General features: G+C 46.1%; 1 protein-coding gene across 1 annotated transcript in view; it reads right to left on the bottom strand.

The window, feature by feature from the left end:
- LOC135569071 (epsin-3-like) overlaps nucleotides 1-7,304 on the bottom strand; it is a 29,161-nt gene extending 21,857 nt beyond the window's left edge. The window contains exons 1-4 of the mRNA XM_065015915.1: nucleotides 7,170-7,304; nucleotides 5,377-5,454; nucleotides 4,383-4,472; nucleotides 1,156-1,242 (exon numbers count right to left, since the gene is read on the bottom strand). Coding sequence (XP_064871987.1) covers nucleotides 1,156-1,242; nucleotides 4,383-4,472; nucleotides 5,377-5,454; nucleotides 7,170-7,256 — 342 coding nt within the window. The 5' untranslated portion in view covers nucleotides 7,257-7,304. The remainder of the gene's footprint in view (nucleotides 1-1,155; nucleotides 1,243-4,382; nucleotides 4,473-5,376; nucleotides 5,455-7,169) is intronic.
- Nucleotides 7,305-11,960: the final 4,656 nt, after the last annotated feature.

Raw genomic sequence — 11,960 nt, forward strand, 5'->3', positions numbered from 1 at the left:
ACTGTTATATACTGTAGGTTATATAGAGTGGTGTGGTAACTGTTATATACTGTAGGTTAGATGGTGTGGTAACTGTTATATACTGTAGGTTATATAGAGTCGTATGGTGTGGTAACTGTTATATACTGTAGGTTATATAGAGTCGTATGGTAACTGTTATATACTGTAGGTTACAGAGAGTGGTGTGGTAACTGATATATACTGTAGGTTACATAGAGTGGTGTGGTAACTGTTATATACTGTAGGTTACATAGAGTGGTGTGGTAACTGTTATATACTGTAGGTTAGATGGTGTGGTAACTGTTATATACTGTAGGTTACATAGAGTGGTGTGGTAACTGTTATATACTGTAGGTTAGATGGTGTGGTAACTGTTATATACTGTAGGTTACATAGAGTGGTGTGGTAACTGTTACATACTGTAGGTTACATAGAGTGGTGTGGTAACTGTTATATACTGTAGGTTACAGAGAGTGGTGTGGTAACTGATATATACTGTAGGTTAGATGGTGTGGTAACTGTTATATACTGTAGGTTACACAGAGTGGTGTGGTAACTGTTATATACTGTAGGTTACATAGAGTGGTGTGGTAACTGTTATATACTGTAGGTTAGATGGTGTGGTAACTGTTATATACTGTAGGTTACAGAGAGTGGTGTGGTAACTGTTATATACTGTAGGTTACATAGAGTGGTGTGGTAACTGTTATATACTGTAGGTTAGATGGTGTGGTAACTGTTATATACTGTAGGTTACAGAGAGTCGTATGGTGTGGTAACTGTTATATACTGTAGGTTACATAGAGTCGTATGGTGTGGTAACTGTTATATACTGTAGGTTAGATGGTGTGGTAACTGTTATATACTGTAGGTTACATAGAGTGGTGTGGTAACTGTTATATACTGTAGGTTACATAGAGTGGTGTGGTAACTGTTATATACTGTAGGTTACATAGTGTGGTAACTGTTATATACTGTAGGTTACATAGAGTCGTATGGTGTGGTAACTGTTATACAGTAGGTTAGATGGTGTGGTAACTGTTATATACTGTAGGTTACATAGTGTGGTAACTGTTATACAGTAGGTTAGATGGTGTGGTAACTGTTATATACTGTAGGTTACAGAGAGTCGTATGGTGTGGTAACTGTTCCTACCCCAATTCCACCAGACGCCGCCTCTCGTTTACTATCCTCCAGAGCTTTTTGGAGCAACGACTCGTCTCCTTGGCGACTCCGTTGCTCCTGGCAACACACACAGACACATGGAAGCTGTTAGGCATGACATGGCTCGGAGACAAGCTCACTGATTCTTACACACACACACGTTTTCTGTCTACCAAATGGCCCCCTATTTCCATATACAGTGCATTATGGGTCTAAAGTAGTGCACTATATAGGGAATAGGGCCCTGGTCTAAAGTAGTACTAACTCAGAGAAATGAGTGGTTAGACAACACAGACCACAACAACAGAGACTACTAGACCACAACAACACAGACTACTAGACCACAACAACACAGACTACTAGACCACATCAACACAGACTACTAGACCACATCAACACAGACTACTAGACCACATCAACAGAGACTACTAGACCACAACAACACAGACTACTAGACCACAACAACACAGACTACTAGACCACAACAACACAGACTACTAGACCACATCAACACAGACTACTAGACCACAACAACACAAACTGGACATGGATATATGAGTAGGAACGGCATCACTGACTCCCCACATACTGACTCCCCACATACTGACTCCCCACATACTGACTCCACACATACTGACTCCCCACATACTGACTCCCCACATACTGACTCCCACATACTGACTCCACACATACTGACTCCATACATACTGACTCCCACATACTGACTCCCACATACTGACTCCACACATACTGACTCCCACATACTGACTCCCACATACTGACTCCCACATACTGACTCCACACATACTGACTCCATACATACTGACTCCATACATACTGACTCCATACATACTGACTCCACACATACTGACTCCCACATACTGACTCCACACATACTGACTCCCACATACTGACTCCCACATACTGTCTTCCACATACTGACTCCCACATACTGACTCCACACATACTGACTCCCACATACTGACTCCACACATACTGACTCCATACATACTGACTCCATACATACTGACTCCACACATACTGACTCCCACATACTGACTCCCACATACTGTCTTCCACATACTGACTCCCACATACTGTCTTCCACATACTTACTCCCACATACTGACTCCATACATACTGACTCCACACATACTGACTCCACACATACTGTCTTCCACATACTGACTCCCACATACTGTCTTCCACATACTGACTCCCACATACTGTCTTCCACACACACTGACTCCCACATACTGACTTCCACACACACTGACTCCCACATACTGACTCCACACATACTGACTCCACACATACTGACTCCACACATACTGACTCCACACACACTGACTCCACACACACTGACTCCACACACACTGACTCCACACACACTGACTCCACACATACTGACTCCACACATAATGACTCCACACATACTGACTCCCACATTCTGACTCCCACATACTGACTCCACACATACTGACTCCACACATACTGACTCCCCGCACACTGACTCCCCGCACACTGACTCCCCGCACACTGACTCCACACATACTGACTCCACACATACTGACTCCCCACATACTGACTCCCCACATACTGACTCCCCACATACTGACTCCCCACACACTGACTCCACACATACTGACTCCACACATACTGACTCCACACATACTGACTCCACACACACTGACTCCACACACACTGACTCCACACATATTGACTCCACACACACCGACTCCACACACACTGACTCCACACACACTGACTCCACACATACTGACTCCCCACACACTGACTGAAGCTGGACAAGACATGTGAGAAGGGAGACAAGACATCAGAGAGAGAGAGTCTACTCCGGTCAGAGAAGAGAGGAGAGCACCAGTCACTCAGTGAGTAACTGCTTCCATTGTGCCACCCTGGCAGAGAGAGTGGGGAGAGAGGGGGTTAGAGAGAGAGGGGGGTAGAGAGAGAGAGAGGGGGTGGAGAGAGGGGGGGAGAGAGAGAGAGGGGGGCGGTAGAGAGAGGGGGTTGAGAGAGAGAGGGGGTGGAGAGAGAGGGGGTAGAGAGAGAGAGGGGGGCGGTAGAGAGAGAGGGGGTAGAGAGAGAGAAGGGGGTAGAGAGAGAAAGACAGAGAGAGGGGGTTAGATAGAGAGAGAGGGGGTGGAGAGAGAGGGGGGTAGAGACAGAGAGAGGGGGTAGAGAGAGAGAAGGGGGTAGAGAGAGAGACAGAGAGAGGGGGGGTAGAGACAGAGAGAGGGGGGTAGAGGCAGAGAGAGGGGGTAGAGAGAGACAGAGAGAGGGGAGTTCCCAGTCTAGAGGAACAGAGTGAGTTCCCAGTCTAGAGGAACAGAGTGAGTTCCCAGTCTAGAGAAACAGAGTGAGTTCCCAGTCTAGAGAACCAGTCTAGAGAAACAGAGTGAGTTCCCAGTCTAGAGAAACAGAGTGGGTTCCCAGTCTAGAGAAACAGAGTGAGTTCCCAGTCTAGAGAAACAGAGTGAGTTAGTCTAGAGAAACAGAGTGGGTTCCCAGTCAAGAGAAACAGAGTGAGTTCCCAGTCCAGAGAAACAGAGTGAGTTCCCAGTCTAGAGAAACAGAGTGAGTTAGTCAAGAGAAACAGAGTGAGTTCCCAGTCTAGAGAAACAGAGTGAGTTCCCAGTCTAGAGAAACAGAGTGAGTTCCCAGTCAAGAGAAACAGAGTGAGTTCCCAGTCAAGAGAAACAGAGTGAGTTCCCAGTCTAGAGAAACAGAGTGAGTTCCCAGTCTAGAGAAGCAGAGTGAGTTCCCAGTCTAGAGAAGCAGAGTGAGTTCCCAGTCTAGAGAAGCAGAGTGAGTTCCCAGTCTAGAGGGTAAAACATTGACACGGTGATGAGCAGCCAGACAGACAGAAGGAAAGGAAGACAGAGAGGTGTTGAGCAGAGCTGAAGGACCCGAAGGCTTAAAGACACAGGGGGCTCAGGGGGAGAGAACATGCTCCCCACCTTCACCTCTCAGTGGGCCAAACCTAGTCCCTATGTAGTGCACTACTTTGGGCCAGAGATCTATGTGGCTAGTCTGGTCAAGCAGTCTGACCTCTGCACTCACGTTTCTGTCTCACTCCGCCATAATGTGAGCTGGCGAGATCAGGCTGGTTCTACCAGGCCACTATAGCGCAGTGCACTACATAGTGACTAGGATGCCATCTGGGAAAGGACCAGGGGCACTACCGGGGGCACTACCTGCTGGTGCTCCTCTTTGCTCAGGCTCAGGGCGATCTGGAGCTGTCTCTCTTCATCCATATCCAAGGCAACCGGAGGAGGCGAGGCCGGCTATAAGGGAGCCAATCGGTGGAGTGGAGGAGGGGAAATACAAATCAGTCCTTGGTGGATAAATAAAAACACTTCCTAACCTGCCTTGATATTCACATTGGTGCGGTTCCAGGTTGTCTTTTTTACAGACGCACTGCGAATCTCAGAAGAACGCTGTATCACATCATGTGGTTGCTGAGATGTGCAAAATAGATGACCTGGAACGCCACCATTGTTGATACATTGCATGGAAGGCAAGCCCTCTTTGACCCTCCCCAAGACAGGGATTGGCGTGAACACCAGAAGAGGTCAGAGGGCGGGATCTCATACCATTGGTCTAAAGAGAGAGGGAGATGGTGCTATTGGTTAGTGGAAACAGAAGGATGCAGCCTTATCCCATCTGTGACGAGAGAAAATGTGCAGCACAGCAGGCTGCTCTGCTGTTCAGGAACCAGGGTCAAAGTTCATTTGACCCACAGGTCTAAGAGAGAGAGAGAGAGAGAGAGAGACAGAGAGAGAGAGAGAGAGAGAGAGAGAGAATGAGAGAGAGAGAGAGAGAGAGAGAGAGAGAGAGAGAGAGAGAGAGAGAGAATGAGAGAGAATGAGAGAGAGAGAGAGAGAGAGAGAGAGAGAGAGAGAGAGAGAGAGAGAGAGAGACAGAGAGACAGAGAGAGCTTGCAGCAGCAGGAGGTAGAATGGTTTGGTTAGGGTTAGGGTTTAGCATTGCAAAATTCTCATAACCTTCCTGAAATTCCCTAATTTCCCAGAAATCCCAGTTGAAGGATTCCCAGAATCAGTAGGGAGAGAGATCTCCAAATGGGATTTATGGGAAACCTGGGAATTTTGGGGAATGTTTCTGGATTTTTACAACCCTAGTTAGGGTATGAGGATGCAGGGGGCTCGAGGGGCTACATCTCAGCAGTACCTTCTGAGCTTCCTCCTTGCTGAGGCTCAGGGCGATCTGGAGCTGAGTCTGTTCATCAGTGTCCACCGGGGGAGCAGGCTGGAGTGTTAAAGGGGCTGGTGTTATTAGCAGGGCTGACTGCACTCAAAACACTTCTAATTTTCATGTGTTTCTAGTCAGGCATCAGGGACACCAGGTGACTCCGGCCCATAAATGACCTCAAAACACTTCTGCTTTTCATGTGTTTCTAGTCAGGCATCAGGGACACCAGGTGACTCCGGCCCATAAATGACAATGATGAGTTAACTAACGGGTAGAAAAGAACACCTGAAATCATTTGTCTCTCGACAGCCAGTAGATCAATAAGCTCTGGGTTAGGAGTTGGACTAACTACTGGAAATTGAAAGTCTGTAAAAGTTGACCAATATTCAGCTTGTAAAGTTAGTCAACGATGAGTTTTTGTGTGTTTTACAAAAGGACCTAAGATATTGTAGTGTTGAACAAAAGGACCTAAGATATTGTGGTGTTGAACAAAAGGACCTAAGATATTGTGTGTGTTTTATAAAAGGAGCTAAGTGTTTTTCAGTCCCAGGCCTCAGTGCAGAATGCACCATCTAACAACACAGAGACACAGAGGCCATTCAGTGCCATCAATACCAGGCTTGCTAACAGTGGATCAATACCAGGCTAGCTAACAGTGGATCAATACCAGGCTAGCTAACAGTGCCATCAATACCAGGCTAGCTAACAGTGGATCAATACCAGGCTAGCTAACAGTGCCATCAATACCAGGCTAGCTAACAGTGGATCAATACCAGGCTAGCTAACAGTGCCATCAATACCAGGCTAGCTAACAGTGCCATCAATACCAGGCTAGCTAACAGTGGATCAATACCAGGCTAGCTAACAGTGCCATCAATACCAGGCTAGCTAACAGTGGATCAATACCAGGCTAGCTAACAGTGCCATCAATACCAGGCTAGCTAACAGTGGATCAATACCAGGCTAGCTAACAGTGGATCAATACCAGGCTAGCTAACAGTGGATCAATACCAGGCTAGCTAACAGTGGATCAATACCAGGCTAGCTAACAGTGGATCAATACCAGGCTAGCTAACAGTGGATCAATACCAGGCTAGCTAACAGTGCCATCAATACCAGGCTAGCTAACAGTGGATCAATACCAGGCTAGCTAACAGTGGATCAATACCAGGCTAGCTAACAGTGGATCAATAGCTCCACCCTGTCCAGTCCAGTCACTCATTCACTCAGCACAGCTGCCGGCGGTTCACTTTGCAGCATCGCACTCTGTAATTGGCCAGATCGGCGGCCAACTCTGAGTATCGGTGTCTTTGATTGGCCAGGTGTTATAGATCGCATCACAAGGAGAGAGGGGTGATATTGGTTTCTATTTAAGGCTCAGTGAAATGGATGACACTTAGAGGACAGAGAGAGAGCGAGAGAGAGAGAGAGCGAGAGAGAGAGAGAGAGCGAGAGAGAGCGAGAGACAGAGAGACAGAGAGACAGAGAGAGCGAGAGACAGAGAGACAGAGAGAGAGAGAGAGACACAGAGAGAGAGAGAGAGAGAGAGAGAGAGAGAGAGAGAGAGAGAGAGAGAGAGAGAGAGAGAGAGAGATTTGAGCTCTGCAGGGGAGTGTATGAGTGGGAGGGAGGCAGCCACGTTCATAACATTCTCACACTGCATGTAGTCAGAGTGTGTCAGTGCCTCTTGTTCAGTGTGTGTGTGTACTGTGTGAGTGTGTCAGTGCCTCTTGTTCAGTGTGTGTGTGTGTGTGTGTGTGTGTGAGTGTTACCTTTTCACTCTCTTCTCGGCTCATGGCCAGAGCCAGCTGCAGTTGTAGCTCCTCCTCCCCGCTGGTCTGCGGGCGGGCCTGCTCCATGTCTGATGCAGCACGGCGAGGAGAGGAAGAGGTGGCTGGGAGGAGGAAGAGGAGGAAAGAGGGAGGGAGTGGAGAAAGAGAGAGAGAGAGCGAGAAAGAGTAGGGAGGTGGCAGAGGAGAGGTAGAGAGAAAGAGAGGGAGGGAGAAAGAGATTGAGAGGGAGGAGGGAGAGGTGGGGGAGAGAGGGGCAGGTGGCAGAGGAGAGAGAGAGTGTGTGATTTTTAAGAGCAGAGTTTTAGTGGAGAGAGCTGGGTTTGCATGTTAAGTCTGCTGTCCAACCACTGTGTGTTGTGTTATTCCAGCAGGCCTGTGTTGGCATGGCATGCTCTGCCTTGGTCTGCAAGGCAGCACCCCAAATGGCCCCCTATTGTCTATTTAGTGCACTACTTTTGACTATGGACCCTGGTCCTAAGTAGTGCACTATATAGGGAATAGGGGGCCATTAGGGACGGATCCTAACTGCTGCTCTCTGCCTCCTGCACTAGGAACAATGGTGGCTTTTGTGGAGTAGGTAAAGGAGGTATTTTTTCATTTGAATTAGATTTTACCTTTAACTTGGCAAGTCAGTTAAGAACAAATTCTTATTTTCAACGACGGCCTACCAGGGAACAGTGTGTTAACTGCCTTGTTCAGGGGCAGAACCACAGATCTTTTACCTTGTCAGCTCGGGGATTCGATCTTGCAACCTTTCGGTTACTAGTCCAACGCTCTAACTACTAGGCTAGCTGCGCCCCCTCAAGTAAAGGAGGTAGTTGGGGTAGAGGAGGCAGAGGAGGTAGATGAGTAGAGGGTCGAGGGGGTAGAAGGTGTACTGGGAGTGGAGGAGTAGGTGGGTAGAGGGGTAGTGGAGGTAGATATGTAGAGGGGATAGATGGGTAGGGGTGTAGAGGAGGTGGCAGGGGCAGAGGAGTAGATGGGTTGTGAAGGTAGAGAGGTAATGGAGGTGGATAAGTAGAGGGGTAGTGGGGGTCATGGCTGTAAGGGTGTGGGGGGGGTTATGGCTGTAAGGGGAGGGGAGGTCATGGCTGTAAGGGGAGGGGAGGTCATGGCTGTAAGGGGGTGGGGTCATGGCTGTAAGGGGGTGGGGTCATGGGCGTAAGGAGGTGGGGTCATGGGTGTAAGGGGGGGTCATGACAGAATGGGAAGTGGGGGTCATGGCTGTAAGTGGGTGGGGGTCATGGCTGTAAGGGTAGGGAGCGTCATGGCTGTAAGGGAGGAGGGGGATCATGGCTGTAAGGGAGGGGGATCATGGCTGTAAGGGAGGGGGGGTCATGGCTGTAAGGGAGGGGGCTGTGGAGGGAAGGAGGGGGGCAGTACTGTATATACGTCCCAAATGGCACCCTATTCCCGATGTAGTGCACTACTTTTCACCAGAGCCCCTATAAAAGGCAATAATAGTGTGATTTGGAACGAGGCCATTGGCACGGTCCAGTCTATCTCTGCTGAACCCCAATCACTTCCAGTACACCGCCTCTCAATGTGGCCTGCCTGGGCTGGACTGTAGTCTGGCTGGGCTGGACTGTCGTCTGCCTGGGACCTGGGTTCAAACACTATTCCATATCTTCTCAAATAGTGCGAGCGTTTGCTTTAGCCTGCCTGCAGTGCCAGGTGGGCGGGATCTCTTCTATGGGTTCCGTTACGCCAGACAAGCTCAATCAAAGCACAGACAAAGTAGTTTGAAATTATTTCAAATTGTATTTGAACCCAGGTCTGTCTGGGACGGGGAGCTACTGCCACAGTGCCAGGCCAACTCTCTGACCCCCCCACTCAACCACCCAGCCCCAGCCCCCATCCATCAGGTCCATCTAAACCTGCAAGGACAGACAGACTCAAAGATCATCAATCCAGGACACATAGTATGTCCTCCACCGTCATTGACCAGACTGTCCTTCTGTTACAGTGCTGAAATGGAGCAGGAATCAGGCCAGAGTGACTGATGCATATTATGGGATATGTCAATATGGACGTAGTCTGAATCATTTCACAGTAATTATCTCCAAAGTATGTAGTAATATAAAAATTATGTAGTAGTATAAAAAGTATGTAGTAGTATAAAAAAAAATAAGTGTGTGCGTGTGCGAGTGTGGGGGGGGGGATCTTTGGAGGGAGTTGAAAGTCCGTGTTGCCCTTCAACAGCCCCAAAACATCACTGCTCTAGAGGAGATCTGCATGGAGGAATGGGCCAAAATACCAGCAACAGTGTGAAAAACTTGTGAAGACTTACAGAAAATGTTTGACCTCTGTCATTGCCAACAAAGGGTATATAACAAAGTATTGAGATAAACTTTTGTTATTGACCAAATATTTGTTTTCCACCATAATTTGCAAATAAATTCATTAAAAATCCTACAATGTGATTTTCTGGATTTTCTTTCTCATTTTGTCTGTCATAGTTGAAGTGTACCTATGATGAAAATTACAGGCCTCTCTCATCTTTTTAAGTGGGAGAACTTGCACAATTGGTGGCTGACTAAATACTTTTTTGCCCCACTGTATAGTACCAGTCAAAAGTCTGGAAACACCTACTCATTCAAGGGTTTGTCTTTATTTCTACTATTTTCTACATTGTAGAATAATAGTGATGACATTAAAACTATGAAATAACACATATGGAATCATGAAGTAACCAAAACAGTGTTAAACAAATCAATTTAAAATTTGAGATTCTTCAAATAGCCACCATTTGCCTTGAAGACAGCTTTGCACATTCTTGGCATTCTCTCAACTATCTTCATGAGGTAGTCAACTGAAATGCTTTTCCAACAGTCTTGAAGGAGTTCCCACATATGCTGAGCACTTGTTGGCTGCTTTTCCTTCACTCTGCGGTCCAACTCATCCCAAACCATCTCAATTGGAGGCCAGGTCATCTGATGCAGCTCTCCATCACACTCCTTCTTGGTCAAATAGCCCTTACACAGCCTGGAGGTGTGTTTTGGGTCATTGTCCTGTTGAAGAACAAATGATAGTCCCGCTAAGTGCAAACCAGATGTGATGGCGTATCGCTGCAGAATGCTGTGGTAGCCATGCTGGTTAAGTGTGCCTTGAATTCTAAATAAATCACAGACAGTGTCACCAGCACCACCAGCCCTCCTCCTCCTTGCTTCACGTTTGGAATGACCCATGCGGAGATCATTCGTTCACCTACTCGGCATCTCACAAAGACACGGTGGTTGGAACCATAAATCGCAAATTTGGCTTCATCAGACCAAAGGACAAATTTCCACCGGTCTAATGTCCATTGCTCACGTTTCTTGGCCCAAGCAAGTCTCTTTTTCTTATTGGTGTCCTTTAGTTGTGGTTTCTTTGCAGCAATTGGTTACTGCATGATTTGATATGTGTTATTTCATAGGTTTGACGTCTTCACTATTATTCTACAACGTAGAAAATAGTAAAAATAAAGAAAAACCCTTCAATGAGTAGGTGTGTCCAAACTTTTGACTGGTACTGTATATATACACTACCGTTCAAAAGTTTGGGGTCACTTAGAAATGTCCTTGTTTTTTAAAGAAAAGCTAATTTTGTCAATTAAAATAACATTAAATTGATCAGAAATAGTGTAAACATTTTGTATGTTGTAAATGACTATTGTAGCTGGAAATAGCAGATTTTTTATGGAATGTCTACATAGGTGTACAGACTACAGAGGCACATTATCAGCAACCATCACTCCTGTGTTCCAATGGCACATTGTGTTAGCTAATCCAAGTTTAGCATTTTAAAAGGCTAGTTGATCATTAGAAAACCCTTTTGCAATTATGTTAGCACAACTGAAAACTATTGTTCTGATTAAAGAAGCAATAAAACTGGCCTTCTTTAGACTAGTTGAATATCTGGAGCATCAGCATTTGTGGGTTCGATTACAGGCTCAAAATGGCCAGAAACAAAGACTTTCTTCTGAAACTCATCAGTCTATTCTTGTTCTGAGAAATGAAGGCTATTCCATGCAAGAAATTTGCAAGAAACTGAAGATCTCGTACAACGCTGTGTACTACTCCCTTCACAGAACAGTGCAAACTGGCTCTAACCAGAATAGAAAGAGGAGTGGGAGGCCCCGGTGCACAACTGAGCAAGAGGACAAGTACATTAGAGTTTCTAGTTTGAGAAACAGATTGGACAAGTCCTCAAATGGCAGCTTCATTAGTACCCACAAAACACCAGTCTCAAAGTCAACAGTGAAGAGGCGACTCCGGGATGCTGGCCTTCTAGCCAGAGTTCCTCTGTCCAGTGTCTGTGTTCTTTTGCCCATCTTAATCTTTTATTTTCATCGGCCAGTCTGAGATATGGCTTTTTCTTTGCAACTCTGCCAAGAAGGCCAGCATCCTGGAGTCACCTCTTCACTCTTCACTGTTGAGACTGGTGTTTTGCAAAAACAAGGACATTTCTAAGTGACCCCAAACTTTTGAACGGTAGTGTACATATATATATTTTTTTTTAACATTTTTCTCAGGATGTAAAAAAAGTTTTCAGTCTAAACTTAAATGACTAAAACCACATATAAAGTATGTAGAAAATATAATGGACCTATACATTTTTAAATAACAATCACCAAAATATTAAACCTAGAAAATCAGGGAGAATACTTAATTTTATTATTATTATTATTATTATTATTATGCATTCAGGAGTATGTTTGTCATGGCATGGGGCCCCCGTTGACTCTGTTATAATGTTTGAGTCACTCAGATAGCATAAGCCATTGTGAAA

The sequence above is a fragment of the Oncorhynchus nerka genome, unplaced genomic scaffold (assembly GCF_034236695.1).
Source record: "Oncorhynchus nerka isolate Pitt River unplaced genomic scaffold, Oner_Uvic_2.0 unplaced_scaffold_1215, whole genome shotgun sequence".
Lineage (NCBI taxonomy): Eukaryota > Metazoa > Chordata > Actinopteri > Salmoniformes > Salmonidae > Oncorhynchus > Oncorhynchus nerka.